The following is an 18,251-nucleotide window of genomic DNA, read 5'->3' as shown; positions in this document are numbered from 1 at the left end:
AATCTGAGGACTTTGTAAAACTCTATTTCAACGTTATTTTGACAAAAAAAATCGTTGATGTAAACTAAGAATCGAACTCACTCTCTTCTACACAACACGCAGAAGTCTCAGCGTCTGAGCTATTGCAATGACACGAAAGCTTTTCTTTCTGTGCGGAGTGTCAATCTAGTCATGACGGTCCATTGTCGATTTAACTACACGATTTATGTATATATTTATCTTTTACTTACGCAATATTATCATATCGTTTGCAGTTTTTGAAGTGAATTTCGGAACGATGCTAGTAACAAACCAAATAGCCTGAATCTAAGTAACTAAATATTCGTTATCTTGTGTATCAGTGCTCTGGTCTCTGAAATTGTACATAAAATTAAGATATTACAGTATTAAAACATTTATGTAGTTAAAATTTGTGTTGTCTAGACATGTTTCAGGACATTGTCATCCTATCCTCAGTAGCTATAAAGCCTGGCTGATCTGGCTTTATAACTACTGAGGATAGGACAGCAATGTCCTGAAACATGTCTAGACAACGCGAATTTTAACTAGTCCTGAAACATGTCTAGAAAACACGAATTTTAACTAGTCCTGAAATATGTCTAGACAACACGAATTTTAACTACATAAGTGTTTTAATATTGCAATATCTTAATTTTATGTACATTTAAATTTATTTTTAGTTGGTTATTTAACGATGCCTTACCAATTACTTGATTATTTAGCACCAATGGATAAGTGGAAGCGAGATGGATTTTGTGAGATGATGCTGAGGATTCACCACAGATTGCCTGACAATCGTCTTATGGTTAGAGAAAACCTCGGGGAAAAAACTAATCAGCCCAATTGGGAATCGAATCTATGCCAGAGCGCAACCCCGAATAGGCAGGCAAGCGATCTAATTTTATTTAAGTCGTCCATTCCACTGAGTACAGTAGACATTTTCACATGAAAATCTCAGTAGTCATCACCCAGTAGTTTATGTGGTAGAGCATAATTGCTTTTATTTGAGTAACTCTCTCAAACATTGCAGTGCAATTATGTAATGGAGAACTGCTACTTTCAGACATGAACTCTGTTCAACTGTGCAAAGTTCTATGTAGCTATAGTACCAATTTCGGTCCCATACATACATACATACATACATACATACATACATACATACATATTGAACCTCAAATCATGCATATTTAGAAGTACGCATGAATTATGTAAACTAATTTCCTTTAATAACATACGTTTGACCAAAAGAAAAAGAAGGAAAGTTTCCATAACTTCTGAAGTGTTCTTCAAATTAAACCATTCCAATTAACAGAAGTTACTGGCACATAAATACATGCAAGCATGAGCATTCATGCACGCACTTAAAGTATCTATTGGAAAGGAGAAGTCACCAACTAGAAATGCAATACAGTTAAATGCAATATATACTGAATCACAGGATTTGTAGAGTAGATTCCAATATACCAAGAGGAAAGAGGAAATTGGGAAGACCACGCAAGCGCTGGCATGAGACCGTAACAGATCCTGTAGGGTCTAATACGTGAAGGATATGATGATGATGATTCCAATATACATAGGGTAAGGGTGGAAGTGATGTAACTGTGCAGATTGAAGGGAGCAACAGAATACATTAAAGTAAATTTTTAAAAATGTATGCGTTTTGTAATTAAGTGCATGGTTAACTAAAAAAAAAATTATTAGACTGAACATCTGCGTAATTTGGCAACAGTGTACCACTGGTTCACCTATGAAAACACATACACTTGGGCAGCATTCCATTCCTTAGTCATTGCAGACTTCCTAATGGCAGGAAATAATGATATTGTGTTAAACTTTTTACACGAGTTGAGATTTGTTAGGCTATCACTGAATTGCGTACACTTTCATTTAATAACTATTAAAATAATTCTATATTATACAGTGAAACCCTGATAAGATGCACTCATTTATTAAGCTATCCTCTGTAAAAGGCAATTTTTATCTGGTCCCTGGGCATCTCCTGTATAAAGCCTTTATAAAATACTCTGTTTATTGTGCTCAGATACCCACATAAGACACAATTGGCATTCTCAAACTTTCTAGTCATGCAAGCCCTCAAACCATAATAATAATAATAATAATAATAATAATAATAATAATAATAATAATAATATTTATTCAACAGTCACGAAGATTGATTGAACCTCAAAAGTGACACCAAGTGGTGCTTATGACGCACAAACTAAGCCAGGAGATAATGGGGTAGGGTGGACAATCCTTTCCCTCTTCATTGCATACATCACTGATTAGTAACATATTTCACTAATCAGAATTCAGATGTATACGAACAATTGTTCTTCCTCTGACACATTGTCAAGTGATATAGATAATAGATGTACATATCACTCAGAACCTCAATCAGAGGTAAATAATGGGAATAATAAATTAGTACTTTGCTACCTCTCTGCAAAATCTTAATAACAACAGCAATAAAAACTTACTTGAGTGCCTATTCCTAACTGTTTAGTTGCCTTGATAGTGACGTGTTGGCCATTTGTTGGAAAGCATGAAAATTCATTGAGCTGAAAATTCAGCGATTGCACTATTTCCCAGATAATAATTATTTCTAGAAGAGATGGGTACTCAATCCATTTTATGAAAAAGCTGTTGTAGCTGAAAAGTTACCAGAGGAGACCTACAATTAACTCATCGAACTATCAGCTGACGAAACATTATAACTACAATTTACACTCGAAAATTTAAGTTAAGTTCTGACATGGCTGTCAAACAAGTCGACTAAACAGAAGTTGTGTTTTTCTAATGTGGATCCACATGGATACGGACAAGCTTTTAAGTGAAAAAGAGAGACATACATTACATGTTTAAAAAAATTATATTTTCGACGTAGTTTTTAATAAATGTGTTTCTAATGTGTATACATTTTTCCTCATAAAATGTGTCTCACTCCCTTCTTTCCATTTCGCAACACCCTTGATATGGCACCAAGACCTCTCTAGGGTTGCGATCTCCAGTTTGTTAACTTTGAGCATTTCGTGTCAGTAAACAATAGAATAGTGACTTCAAAACATCATGCTGCAGTTAAGAAAGAAGGGGATGAAGAAAAGGAAACGGATGATGAACCAGTTTGCATATTAAAAGAAGCCCTCACAGCAACAAGGGTAATAAGACAACCAATGTGTCTTCTGTCCAAATTTCGCATTGTATAAATTTACACATGAATTTTGTAAAAAAAATGTGATTGTTAACATATGAGGAAAACATCCATGCATGACTTTTCGAAAGAAATAAGTGAACAACTATTAGTGGTACTATACAATGTATCATCTCTTTGAACTGCATGTATGTATCTACAATAGTTGACTATTTCAATACAAATGCTAACATATACGTGAAAATAAGGAACAGTGTCTCCCATCTGATATGCAATCCTGCAGAACACGCGGTTTTCATGTGGTCGCTTAGAGAAGATGTTTATCTTTAACAGGGTTTTACTGTATATTGTTTTAGGTTTCTTCCAGGTACTAATTCTGACACAGTACTTAGTAACAGTAATGTTGTTTCCCCAAAATACCAAATGATTGATTTTTTAAGCTAAACATTGTCTATCCCCCTGCATCTTCTCCTTAATGGAGTAAATGTGACAGTAAATTAAAGTAGTAAATAAAGAATGAGTTGTAACAAAACCGTATTGCTAGAGACAAAGTTTAACTCCATAATTCTCCCTAATTACTTTCACCGACAAAGTTAAAAACTCATTAAAAATACATGCTTCAGACATGAAAACTTTGTAGCAAAAATAAAAAAGCACTTTCAGAAATTTGAGTTACCATAGAACCAAGCATATCGAACTTTATAGATAAAATTTCTAAATATGTAAACAATATGGTAGGCCTATGCAGAGGGATCTTATTATTATATCAGAACAATGCACATCATTTAGAGGTTATATCTGTTATATCAGTCCATAACATAAGAGACATCCACTAATGTAGCTAATGAAACTAATCTAGTCTTGTTTTTTCTAATCAAGTTGCTTTATCTGGTAAAATTTTAATTGAAAACAGTTTTCCATGTGGAAATTTTTATAATCTATAAAAATGTTAAGACATATTGGTATGTTTCATGTCAAACATTATATGGAAAGTTCACAACAAAGTTCACATATCTTCCACTGAATGATACTGACCTATATTACTATGCCAATGTATACTTATTTGTAATAAATTGTTGCTTGGCTGTAAGGTCATGATTCCTTTTTGTATTATGTTCCAGGAAAGGACCTATATATGACATACAATGAAGTGGAATTTAGTGAGTTAACAACACTACATTGCTTCTGCATCGGCTGAGGCCAAAAGCACTTTAGATGAAGCACTGCATAGCAAGGTTTTGTATTCGAAAATCTTAGTTCAGTGTAATTTATTACTCCTTGTTTGTACACATGTACAAACCATTTTCTTTTGTTATAGTGCAAAATTTAAGATGTGCGAAAAATGGCAATTGTAATGATTAGAGCCGGGATGTTTTAGCAAAATGTCTTTTATTGATATACATATGTCGAAGTTACATAGTTTTAAGTACATTTCGAGGTATTTAGGAGTGACAGGGCCAATTTTTCTTTGCCTATTTAAGCTCTTGTTAGCTATTTAAGAATAAATACCTTTTCTTTCTTTCTTTCTTTCTTTTTTTTTTTTTTTTTTTTTTTTTTTTAATTTGCATTGAGAGTTTTTTCATTTATTTGCTATTTTAGTGCGAGTTCAATGCTGATTAATCCACAGTTCTAACTTTTACAGAACTTATTTTATTATACAAACTAAATTACCAGTACACTTAAAATCTTATCCCACCACTCAAATACCATTAACGAAAAGTGCAAACTATACTGTTTCTAAATACTTGCTTACACAGAATAAAACAAAATGCTAAATAATGAAAGGTAATGCTACAGTTGTAGATATAAGTCCACCTACACTAGCTTTATTCAGACATGCTTCAGTTACATCAGCTGATGTAGAACGAATTTTTTGTAATGAAAACTGTTCTACTGGCAGAACTTAACATCAGAAAATCTAAACATTTACCTTGTACTACAGTATGGTGCAACCAATAACAATGAGTGTTGCATGAATATCATACAAATCAAGTGACAAAATATATTATGCCTTTTCCTAAATTTAATGTTTTTAATTGCCTTTTTTCCTCTGCCTTTTTGTGACTATTCTAAATTTACAGTGTCTTTTTTCATGATTTTTAATTGTCATGCTTTGCCTGCCAAGTATTACAAATGCCTAAACATCCAGGCTCTAGTAATGATGGATATGAAATAAGGTGTCAATTTGTCCCTAATTTTCACTGGAAAATCCCCAAAATTAACTACAGACTGTTTCCAATTTGTTAAAAATAATTTAATTTAAAACTTGTATAGTCTATGTTTCAATATAGGCTAAGTACTAATTGTAAATAATTGGCAATAATGAACACGTTCAAAGACAGCTAGTTCTACAGAACTAACTTTCAATGGCCCGGGTTCGATTCCCGATCGGGGCAAGTTACCTGGTTGAGGTTTTTTCCGGGGTTTTCCCTCAACCCAATATGAGCAAATGCTGGGTAACTTTCGGTGGTGGACCCCGGACTGATTTCACCGGCATCATCACCTTCATCTCATTCAGACGCTAAATAACCTAGATGTTGATATAGCGTCGTAAAATAACCTACTTAAAAAAAAAAAAACTAACTTTCAATCAATGCTGTCGGTATGATTTGATTAATAACTCCTTGCACCACACTTCGACCCATGCAATTGGGTGATATAAATTTAAATTTCATTTTATTTATAAATGTTACATTAACGTCTAAAGAATAAATTACATTATAACCCCATTAATATGCTCATCAAGGGACTGTGGCCTTAAAGCGTTATACGTGGGACAATGCTATAGATGGGAAATGATTTATGAAATGGGGAAAACAATTTAGGCACCACTTCATAGGAAATATATTATATTGTTGTTTGCTGTGTGTTTGTACTGCTATTGTGAACAATAACATTTTCTACGTGGTTCAAGTAACTACAGATAATGTCACTTGATGCACCGCAAGGAGCAACACTAATGTAATTTTTCACTTATAAACAGAGATTTTTGCTTTGCCATTTTGCACTATCAAAGTTATTACATGCTCCTTAGAATTCAAAGGATGACTAAATTTTACATAAATGTATTGAGAGGGAGACTTTTGAGTTTTAAAATCTTTTCATCAAAGGAAAGTACTGGTAAATACAACTTGCAGCAGTGCTGCCTTTAAGTTTTTTCAGGTAAAAGGTGAAAGGTGAAATTTCTTTCTTGTACTCATGGAGCAATGATCTTCAGTACTGTCACAGCAACTTATTTCTTCACCATGCTTTTAAAACATAGGCCTCGCAATTTATACAGAATTTTTTACTCACCTCCAATCCGAAGAAAGTGTTACAGGCAGGATTTGGAAGCATTATAAGAGGGTAAAATTATACAGAATTATATATGAAATGCCCACGGTCCATATGAAAAGACTTAATGAACGGGATAGCGTTATAAGTAGGAGCATGTTAACGAGGTTTTACTTTATTTGATTTTCTGATTATGAGTCGGTGACAAATCTCATGTTCTATCAATATTGTACAATCAAAATTAATTTGGTCTCTCCATCACTGAAATATGTTTTTGAAAAAGCAAGAATAGTTTTGAAGAATCATAGCAAGTTAAAATTACATTACTGCACCTTGACTTACAAATTAACTTAGAGACATTGAATAAAAATGAGGGTATAAGGAACCTGGAGACGGTGTCTGTTAGAGAAAATTTTGAAAAAGCAAATTGATCTGGTATCCACAGAACACCTAATTTAAATGTCAATCTCAACGAAATTTGTTCATGAATGTACTTACTTACATAGTTATCTGCCACAAAAAGAAAGTGAATGGTTCAGTTCTAACTCTCCCACTAAGAAATAGTCTGAAGCTTATGTAAAAAGATAAAGGTAAAAAGGTATCCCCGTAACATGCCATGAAGGCACTTGGGGGGCATGGAGGTAGAGCCCCATGCTTTCTATGACCTCGGCACTAGAATGAGGTGGTGTGGTCGGCACCACGCTCTGACCGCCTTTTACCCCCAGGAAAGACCCGGTACTCAAATTTATAGGAGGCTGAGTGAACCTCGGGGCCGTTCTGAAAGTTTGGCAACGAGAAAAAATCCTGTCACCACCTGGGATCGAACCCCGGACCTTTCAGTCCGTAGCCAGCTGCTCTACCAACTGAGCTACCGGCCTTATGTAAATCTGAAAGAAAATAAATTGTCACATGACAACATGAAGAAGATTGTTGAATGTCTATTATGCTTATCTGGCAGCAATGCATCAATTGAAAGAATGGTTTCCCCATGAATTAAATACTGTTTGAAAAAAAGTATAAGTTTACTGTGGTAGCAACAGGCCTACAAGCCAAGTTAGCAGTAAAAGCAAATACTAACTTGTGAAGTACAATATTTTAGTGAACTTGCATCAAATCCTGGGGTACTGAAATAAATACCATCCTGTACCAATAACAATTATAAAGGCTACTGTAATATAAGGTATTTCTTATGTAATACCATTATGCTAATACTGGTATAAACAAATGCAAAAAGAATTTCAACATCCATCAAATTATGTTCTCCATTTTGTGTTAATAGTTCATTCTATATCATTTTAACTATTTACCATCATTTCTCACCAGAACTATTGTAACCAGTTGTCAATAAAACTACTGAGATACTGCTGATCCAAAGTACATGAAGGAAACATCAACTTTCTGTTAGGTAGGCATCTGGAAGTTCAGTACTTTACAATATATTTTGGGATTATTAAATCTGCCTTTGCACTCTACGTAATCTGGTGCATAATCTCACCATTTTGGTCCTGCTTAAACAATAGGTCTACCTACACAAAACTGAAAAATGTTACACCGTACACTGCCGACCAAAAGATTTCAGACACTTTGGTTTTTATTAATTCTAATTTATATTGTAAGAGAGTAATGAAATTGGAAGAAATAGCAAAATGTTCCTTGCAGAACCCTGTTCTAATCCAAAGCCTTCACTGTTCTACGGTACCATCCCATCTCAACCATAGTTTGCTCCAGGTGCAGTTAATCATGCTTATCAATTGGTGAGTTTCAAACCCACTTCATAACATTGATTAGAAGTTAATCCTTCAAGATTGAACTACAATCACCCACAAGCCGTCCATATATAGCCACAAGTGGACAACCAAGGCCTGGCCAGCTCCTTTGGTATTTGTTTTTACTCAGATGCTTCACAGACTGTAAACTTAGGCTACTTATAGGATCCTTGGGCAGTAAAAATTGCACAATTGGTGCATATTTGTCAATGTATATACAGCATTTTTCCGTTATAAAATAATTCAATTCATATTTTTCTCTTCGAAATGAGAGTTTTAAAATGTCTTTATCATATAACCAAATGTGACTCAGTAGTAATCCGAATATGACCAAGAACCCATAAAAGTGATTTGCTTTTGGACCATAGTGTTAAAGTTAAGCCATCTGGACGTTTGCCATCGGAACGATTTATGCCATTGGGTTCTAGAATGGTAGGAAAACCAGCGGAAATTAGGGCCTTTTTAATGATGTCGCTAATCATGACGTGTCTGGAAAATCGTCCAGAATTTTTTAGGCAACTTAATCCATGGAGGCCAGAAGAATCCGACATCTGCACCACAAAGACATTTGTGTGGAAAACAAATTTTAACACCAAGCCTTAAGGCAATAGCAATCTTAAAGGGTGTATTATCCATTAAGGTGTCGATGTTGAAAGCAGGTAAGGCTTGAAGCCAGCATCCTGATTCTTTTTCTCGTAAAGCAAGAAAACGGGCTGTCAAAATCTAAGGAGAAAGATGCAAAAAGGCTGTAAAAATTTTTGGAAACAAGAACAAGATCTCAGCATTTTTTTTTATAAATTATATGTTTTAAATAAATATCTGTAATTAATTTTGTAGAAATTTCCTTGACATAGCTATTTATATCCACACCTAATATTATGATATTTATGAAAATAGATAATTATAACTGAAAATGTATTGTGTAATTCAGAATAAGATTCTCACTAGGCCTAGGTTGTAAGTCCAGCAACAATCATAAGAAAAGCATTCGAGTGAAAATGTATCAACAATTCCTCTTGAACAAGTATCGATATTTATAACTGTGAAAAGCAGGTAATTCTTTATTACAAAGAGTGACTCATGCTCATCTTGCTTCGATTTTAAATGATTTGTGACAACAAACGAGGATCCCATCCTAAAACATTTGTTAAGTTCTACTTTTTCCCAATCTCTTGAATTTCAAATTAGGCCTAGTCTTGTTACAAGAACAATAGGAGTTTTGTCAGGATCCGTCTGTGCTTATTTATTTAACAAATATTAGTAGTTTACAATATTTGTCACATTTCAAACTTTCAAACTTGTTACAAGAGTTTTTAGGCTTTCAAGTGATTAGAATTAGGCTTTTAGGTAATCCACTGTGTCCTAGAACTTGACATTTCCAACATTTCGAAACTACATACAGGTTCCATCATCAGGATAAGACCAGAGAACAAGGGCGGCTTTCGAAGAGGGGCTGCGGAGCTGCAGCACCCCCAGACATTTGTGACTATTGTCTCATTTTATGTTGTGAAATACATTTATTACAAAGTCTCCATTTAGCGGCTCGAATTTTTTTAAATCTCGCTCCATTGACGTGCACGCAATCGTTAGTGAAGTCACTTCCTCCTCTGGTGCTGCCAGAGCGAAGCCAGAGACAAGGACTATGGGTGAAGCCACTTCCTCCCCTGGAGCTGCCAGTCTCTTCTCTGATGCTTTGCGCGTTAGTTTTACCCCTCCCCCTGCTGCCCCTGGCTGTGAATCCAGAGTCACCAGGCGCTGCAAAATTTGCAGCAGCTTGTCAGTAGCGCGCAGTTTTAAATACATTTTCTTTAATGTTGTGAGTGTAAGAAGTGTAACAATGTTTAATTCTGTACAATATTTACAGTCTGTTCACTTCAGAACCTTAACAGTTCAGGAGAAATGTGAAATTAAGTGCCAATCAGTTAATCTCATAACGGAAAGAGCCGCTAAACAAAATAGAAAGGTTGGCATATTTTTTGCTGATTTATCCAGTATCCCTGCTTTCTTCTCTTGATCTCCACTCAGTCTGTATTAGATTAATGTGTTTTAAAGACAATTCCATCAGCTGGGGCAACAAGATGGAGTTTTAAAATAAGAACAGTAAATGTTGTTCATGAGAAGAAGGAGCCATTGCTAGAATGTTTTCAAACCATAATGGAATCCGAAACATCTAACAACATCACAATAAATGAGGCAAGCGCCCTGGTGCGTGCTCTTGAAGATCCTGAATTCAATTTCTGGCTCAGATTTTTTTATTTATTGATGTATTATGTAGATATATTATAAAACCAACTACAACATCGCCAGTTAGATATTTTTAAGGTCCAAATCTGCATATAAAAAATTGAATTGTGGTTTATTTAACGACACTCGCAACTGCAGCGTCGCTGGTGTCCCGGAATCTTGTCTCGCAGGATTCTTTGAAATGTCAGTAAATCTACTGACATGAGCCTTTCTCATTTAAACACACTTAAATGCCATTGACCTGGGCCGGGATCGAACCCACAGCGACTATGCTACCGAGGCCAACTCCGCATATCAAGCTTTGCTAATGCCATACTGATAATACGGAACAGTGAACAGTTGAGCAGCGAGATCTGTGAAAATGAAAACTCTAAAAAGCGTCGTAAGGTCGAAGGGATTCAGACAAGGGTTGCGGCAACTAAGGAAGTGTGTGACCTCATTATCACACAAGCTAACACCCGATTCCAATTCATAGATCATCTGATATTATCTTCTCTTCTGTGTCAAGAAAAATTTGAATGCTACAAAAGCTCATTCCCTGAAAATGACCTAAATGTATGTGTGAAGCTTTTCTTAATGTTCGATAAAGACAAACTAAAAACGGAACTCACTGTGTTGTATCAGAGACAAGAATTCAGAAATATCAGTGGCGCAGTCATGCTCTTGCAGTTTCTTCTATCTGAGAACTTGCAGGCCTCATTTTCAGAAGTTGTGAAACTACTACGCATAGCTATCACCATACCAATGACAATTTCCGAACCAGAACGTTGCTTTTCGTGTTTGAAAAGAGTGAAATCCTATCTTAGAAATACGATGAGAGAAGAGAGACTGACCGCATTAGCTATGTTTTCCATTGTAAAGACTATGTTAAACGACATAGCGGATTTTAATAAGATGATTCAAAAGTCCGCAACCTACAAGACAAGGTGCATGGAACTAATCTTTAAATAAGATAATTTGCATGGTTTATTTTTATATGCAGCCCCCCTGAATTCAGTACCCACGAGCCGCCACTGCCAGAGAAGTAGTCTATTTTGTTGGCTCGTTACACCAGGCTAATCCAGATGACTGAGGTAATCTAACTTACATGCATATAATAATAATAATAATAATAATAATAATAATAATAATAATAATACAATTTACACTGAGATGGATAATCAAACTGCTGAAAGTGTTCATCATTATTCTTTATACATAGAGGTCACAAAGTGGACGTACCCCCCCCCCCCCCATGTATTATGAGACATTACAATGGTTATGGTTGATTGATTGATATGAACATGTATCTGATAGTTAAACTATCCAGGACATCGGTATGAAGACCTTCATTTTCATAGCACAGCTGAATTTTGAGCCATGTCCTGGGAGATGTTTTGCAGGGACAATCAAAGGTCACTTCATTGAAGGCATCTTCCACAGCTGCTCGTAATTGTGTCGTTGTGTTATAGTGGTGATTTCGCACTTTGTCCTTGATGAACACCCAGAGAGCATTATCAATGTGTTGTGAGATCAGGACTTCGTGGAGGCCTGGCAAAAGGAGCTTGATCATCTGCAAATCCTCTTCCAATCCACTGGTTGGGAAAGGCTGTATTCAGGTATCGGCGCACTTGCAATGCAAAGTGTTGCGAATACACATTTTTCCCACCCCAACACTGTTGCTTACATTGGCAGTTCCACACGAAAGCAGTCACGAAATTTCATCTTCACTGTTTTCACGGTGTCACCGGTATGCCATCTTTCATGAAGCCAAACTGTGTCACTAATCTTTGTTCGATGATAAACAGACTCTAGTCAGCCATGTTTGTTTATAACTGCACAGTTACTATGGCAGCATGGTACCAACATAAACAAGGGGGTAGCAACATTCACAAAGTAAGTGAAATAAGAATACATGGGGGTACACCCACTTTGTGACTTCACAGTACATTTTAAAAAATGTTTGGTCACCTGATTTGCATATTTGTGTACAACTAATCCATAGTGGACTGGATAGCTGTCCTGTTTCCAAATGAGTTGGTGTCTCAGGTTTTCAAAAACTGGATTATTGTTTCGATCAATAATCATGTCATGCAACATATACCTATAATTTTCAGCTTTCACAGTATTGTCAAAAAATACAGGCCAATCACATTAGCACTGCATATGCCTGCCAAGATTGAGAAACCAGGAACATTCAATTCAGCTTGAATTACTGCATGAGTATTCTGGACAGATCAGTACATGCAATTTTCCATTTATCCTTCCGCTTAACTTGAAAGTTGCCTGATCAGGCCATATAAAAGCATATTTTGCATAGCAGGGTAGCAACTTAAAGCTTAGAAATTTGTCAGCATATTAATTTGCATAGCGACTTATGCTGCACACTATTATTATTATTATTATTATTATGTTCTACATTATTACTACAGTGCAATGAATTACTGTTTTTATTTGGGTTATTTTATAATGCTTTAACAACTGCTATGGTTATTTAGCATTTGAGTGAAATGATGAAGGGATAGTGCCAGCGAAATGAGTCCAGAGTCCAGCACTGAAAGTTACCCACCAATTGCTCTCAATGAATTGAGGGAAAACACCGAAAAAAAACCTCAACCAGGTAACTTGTCCAACCAGTATTTGGGCCCAGGACTGCTTGTTGCACAGTCAGACATGCTAACCATTACTCCACAATGGTGGACTGCATTATTGTTACACTACATTTCACTAACCTATTATTTATACATTTAAAATGTTCTAGTTGGGGCATACTATATAGTTTGGACCAATAACTTTTTTCACAAAATGGAAACTTTATTCTCTCCCTCTCCAACTCTGTCCCTATAACCATCAGGCATTAATGCAATGAGATTCTGATGCATAATGAAACAGCAATTTGTTGTTTACCTACCTTTTTCCCAAATCTCTTTTACGATTTTCTGAGAAAACCCCTCAAAGTCATGGCTAGCATCATTGTTGGAAAGAATATGAATGACAATTTACCTAATTGGCCATCTCTCGATACAACAAAGGGGTTGTTTTTTTGTGGTATGAAGTTACAGGACAATGACTCACTGATCGACATTACCAGTAATTCTCAGAACAAACAATAATGATACGATGTACAAAAATATAATGGGTACAATGGACATAATAGCTGAGCAACTCGAGTATTTTCTAAGACAAAAAATGCCATACTGCGCATGCTCTGAGCAGGAAGTTTTGGTTCATGTAATGACGAGATATTCGCTTCGTTTTTCTGTTTAATTAAATATTACACAATTTATCTATGCTGGAAAGGAATTAAAATTATAGCCTCTTATAAACTGTGCTACAGATCTTGAAACATTTTCACCCACTCAAAATTATCTCTCTCACTGTACATAACTTTTTAATCTTTCTTCCGCATAATACAAGTAGTTTATGGTAAAGTCCTAGATAATTTTCCAAAACCACACTAAAGAAGACACTTCTCCCTTTCCCCTCTACCAAATACCAATATAACACATGAGAGGTCCAGAACGAATGCACCAAAGGAAGAGGCACATATCTCTCCCTCTCTCTCTCTCCCCCTCTCTCTTACCTCTTACTTGTTACCAGTACAACTTGCAAGAGGACCAGGATGCAATACTAGGGAAATGGACCTCTTGCGAGTTGTATTGGTAACAAACCTAGTATTGCATCCTGGTTCTCTTGTCAGTTGTACTGGTAACAAGTAAGGAGAGAGAGAGAGAGAGAGAGAGAGAGAGATGTGCCTCCTCCTTTGGTGCAGTTCTTCTCGAGAATTATCAAGTCCTAAACTACTGCTTTCTGAGCAGATTCTGCAATAGATATACAGAATAGACTATTTATACCAGTAACTTCATGCTTATTCTATTTGCTGGGATTAGATAATTTTTTCACATTGTCCAGATTCTGTCTTTATTCACGTACCGCCTTGCACAAGTTTTACTGTAGTTAAGCTATATAAAATGCAAAAGAAGATCATCGAAAATAAATTCCCGTAAGCGATGAAATCAATGTGCAGTTTCACAACACAAAACCATCTATCAGAAATCATGTGCAAAGTGATAGACATTTTAACGACAGATCTTTTTAAAAAATACAAAAGAAATGAAGGTAAAATCCCCCTCTGGTACAAATAATTATGGCTGTTGGCAAAACGCAAGTGTTTTTCCCTGGACCAATAATACAACACCAAAGCAGTTTGCCAGCAGCCATAACTATTTGTAGCCTGCTAAAGTACGATTTTACCTAAATGAGTTAGTTCACGTAGTTTAAAGATATAGACCAACTCCATTACACCTGTTTCCAAACAACATTCCTCCCAAATAAGTGCATTACTTACCTCACTGGAGAGCGGCTTCTTGAACGACTGCTCCTACGTATTCGACTGGATTTATGGCCTCTGTCACGTTCCCTCTCTCGTTCTCTCTCTCGTTCACGTTCCCTTTCTCTTTCTCGTTCACGTTCCCTCTCTCTTTCTCTCTCCCGTTCTCTGTCTCGTTCCTTATCTCTTCTGTGACTTCTCAATCTGTCCTTTTCACTTCTGCTGCTCTTCCTTCTTTTACGGGACGGTGAATTAGCACTGCGTCTAGATGATACGTGGACTGGAGATGGATGACGAGGAAGAGGAGATCTGGGACCTGGTGAAATAGGTGGAGGTTTCCACCGCAACATATCATCTTCCTCCAAAATGCCATGGGATCGCATTGGGATAGGGCTAAATGTTGGTGTTCGTCTTGGAGGTAAACTAGGAGATCTCCTATCTGTAGGGCTAGCAGAACACCTTCCACTATACCTCGCCTCCACAGCAGCCAGCTTCGATGAGTTCAACTTCTCGTATGCTTTTGGGGGTAATGGTGGAGTATGGGGAGATGACACTGGAGTACTACCACCCCTTGTCCTTGAAGACCTAATCGGAACAGGAACCAATGGAGTTCTTGCTCGGGGAGAAACACTTTCTTCTGGTTCAGAAGATTCAATATCCATATCACTTGTTTCACGCGGTGGCGTAACTCTTTCACTAATGAATGGCAAAGAGTCTGGAGAAGTCACTGTGTTATTTTTTATATTTTCACGAGGAGAAGCAGATTGTGGTGTGGTGGATGGTAACGCTATTTCATCAGGAGAAGTGGGACGATGCCATGCATCAAGATGACTACCATCCACCAGTTCTTCTCCTGATGCAACTAAACTCGCATCGTCTTCCTCAGATTGAGTTAAACCACCAGCATTGTCATCTCCCAAACCACCCGGAGAAGAACTTCTTGAATGATGTCTAGATTTCTTTTTTCTCCGTCTGCTACTACTTGGACTTCTACTTGACCTGTGAGGTGGTTTAATCTTTCTCTCTCGGTCACGTTTATGTTTCTTTTCCTTTTTCTTCATTGAGCTGGATCGGTGTCGACTGCCAGAAGTGTGGCCATCCTTCATTTTTCTATAAATGTCCAGAGCTACAGGTGAAATGCTTCTGTCACCATGATGTTTTTCGGGGGAAGGTGAACGATCATGATGTTTTCTATGCCTCAGTTCACTACCTCGCGAAGTAACCGATGAAATTGACGTTCTCCGTTCCTTACGTTTACCACTTTTTGGCACAGAAACTGGTGGAGTAGGCGATCGAATTATTAACGATGGAGACACAGCATGCCGTCCACTGTGACCCCGTCTGCTTTCACTGCTTCTTGGCGGAGGGGAAGACACGACACGAGAATGCGACGAAAGTGATTTCCTGTCACTATGATGTCTGTACCCTTTTCCTCTATCGACATCAGAGTCCACTAATTTACTACTAGCACCACTTTGTGACACTCTACCATGTTTATGTTGACTCCGACTGCTAGAGCCATGATGGAGTCCTGAATGGGGAGAAGCTGGGCTCACTTCACCTTCACTTAAACTAATTCGTGTACTCTCATCACTCTGAATCTCACCTGCTTCCGGACCAGAGAGATCCTCGGAACTCACATCAGAATATTCGACTAAAGGCTTTATCACTGACGATGCTACGGAAACAACTGGATTGTCTGCACCACTGGAACTGCATTCTCTCGACCTCCGCTTTTTCCTACTTTTTTTATTAATCCCTGATGTTCTGCCATGATTTCCACTATGGTGTCTACTATGTCTATTTCTACCAGATTCCAAATCCATACTTGACTGAACACCACCATCTAGGTCACTTCCTGATGCATCCGATCTCTGAGTGTTGCTTGATCGACGACGATGTTCACTGATCCTTCCATTACGCTCCACATCACGGCCACTTGGCATATCACCTACTGAAAAATATAGGTGCTGGGTTGTTTGGAAAAATAACTCCACAAAGTGAAAAACACAGTCATGCATCACTGCTAACAAACACATGTACAGATGAGTATAAAGTATATTACTGCATAGCTACCCGATTGCCTATCAATTCTATATTTAAATATACACAATAACTCCCTAAATACACCAAGTCACTACTAATTTTCCTTATTTGAAATACAACTTCTGTAGTACTGACTATTGAAAGAGAAGTCATTACCGGTACTTTATGCCAATGTGCTAACTGCAATCACCTTCGTTCACGAGTAAATTTTGACCCTTTACATGATAAATATAGAATAACTATATATATATATATATATATATATATATATATATGCATTTCATCTCCCAATGCACTTCTAAGTTACAACGCACATAAAAGCCATAACCTAACTTATGTTTCATAATAGTATTGTTACATTACCTTCAAACTATTACTTCACACTTAAATTACGCGTACTTATGGATTTCTTGAACAGTTTTCACTTCACTTTGAACGTACATACACAAACACAATAACATCACATACTTTCCAAATTATCACTGCCACTACCCGTCCGCCATTTTGCTTCCCTGCCGTTCGTTTATAGGCATAAAAAGCTATTTTAGAAATTGCGAACACTCACAGCACAAAATAATAATCCATGCAAATATAACATATGCTTTATCAAAATGTACTCACCAAAATGATGGGTACTTGTATTCAGCCAGAAAATAAATAATCGAACGTCCTTCGTGGAGGACTTCCGAAATATATGCTAGTCTTCATTCCAATCTAATAGTTGTATTCTGTATCAGGTTCTTTATTGTGTTTTAAAGAAATAAAAGCTGCTCGGGTATTGTAGAATGGTATTTTAATAGTTCTTTACTTCGATGTAAGAGATTTCATTGGATTTAAGCGGATATATTTCCGTTCATTTCTACAACATTACTAGTGGAAAATTAGGCTTCGACCATTTGGTGACGTCTCTAGTGTTGCCAATAGACATCGAATAAGCTTGGTCATTCCAGGTTTATACACGAGAACAAACAAACGTTAAAACAATAAGTCTTAAATATGATGTTTAAATTTTAATCTTTAGATTAAAAATAAATACTTTATAAGGAGTGCCCATGACATTCTTTGTGATAAATTAACTTTTCCATAAATCTGAAGTTGAACAACCTGTTTAACACATCATACCATAGATAATATTATTCCAGCGATGGTGAGAAATTGCACCTTTCATGAAGTTTGATTCATTTCCAAGATTCAATGAATTTGTCTGATGTTAGATTTCGCGGATCACGTCTACTTATCCTATTAAAGGCGTTATTTAAAATATAGTCATGTTATATCATCATAATTAATTCCAAAAAGTATCTCCTCTCGAGCTTACAAATTTTCTCACTTGATGATAGCTCTGAGCGGGTGATTCAAACTATTGCATTTCCTTCCAATTTCGCAATGCTTGTAAAATAAAAACATAACAGGACATTTGAGATCGCACCCCCAGAAGAAAACTGTCATAACGAATATTCTA

General features: G+C 36.5%; 1 protein-coding gene across 7 annotated transcripts in view; it reads right to left on the bottom strand.

Moving 5' to 3' along the window:
* The window catches only part of Cdk12 (Cyclin-dependent kinase 12), a 155,328-nt gene extending 137,615 nt beyond the window's left edge, over nt 1-17,713 (bottom strand). For 2 of the 7 annotated variants that reach the window (XM_069824529.1, XM_069824558.1), the window contains exons 1-2: nt 17,411-17,712; nt 14,762-16,697 (exon numbers count right to left, since the gene is read on the bottom strand). In XM_069824529.1, coding sequence (XP_069680630.1) covers nt 14,762-16,689 — 1,928 coding nt within the window. In that variant the 5' untranslated portion in view covers nt 16,690-16,697; nt 17,411-17,712. Of the gene's footprint in view, nt 1-14,761; nt 16,698-17,152; nt 17,312-17,410 lie in introns of those variants that run through there. The other 5 variants (XM_069824567.1, XM_069824546.1, XM_069824538.1 and 2 more) reach the window with 5 other exon arrangements.
* Nucleotides 17,714-18,251: the final 538 nt, after the last annotated feature.

Source organism: Periplaneta americana, chromosome 1 (genome assembly GCF_040183065.1).
Source record: "Periplaneta americana isolate PAMFEO1 chromosome 1, P.americana_PAMFEO1_priV1, whole genome shotgun sequence".
NCBI classification, from domain to species: domain Eukaryota; kingdom Metazoa; phylum Arthropoda; class Insecta; order Blattodea; family Blattidae; genus Periplaneta; species Periplaneta americana.
The sequence above is the reverse complement of the archived record's forward strand: the minus strand, read 5'-3'. Positions and strand labels throughout refer to the sequence as shown.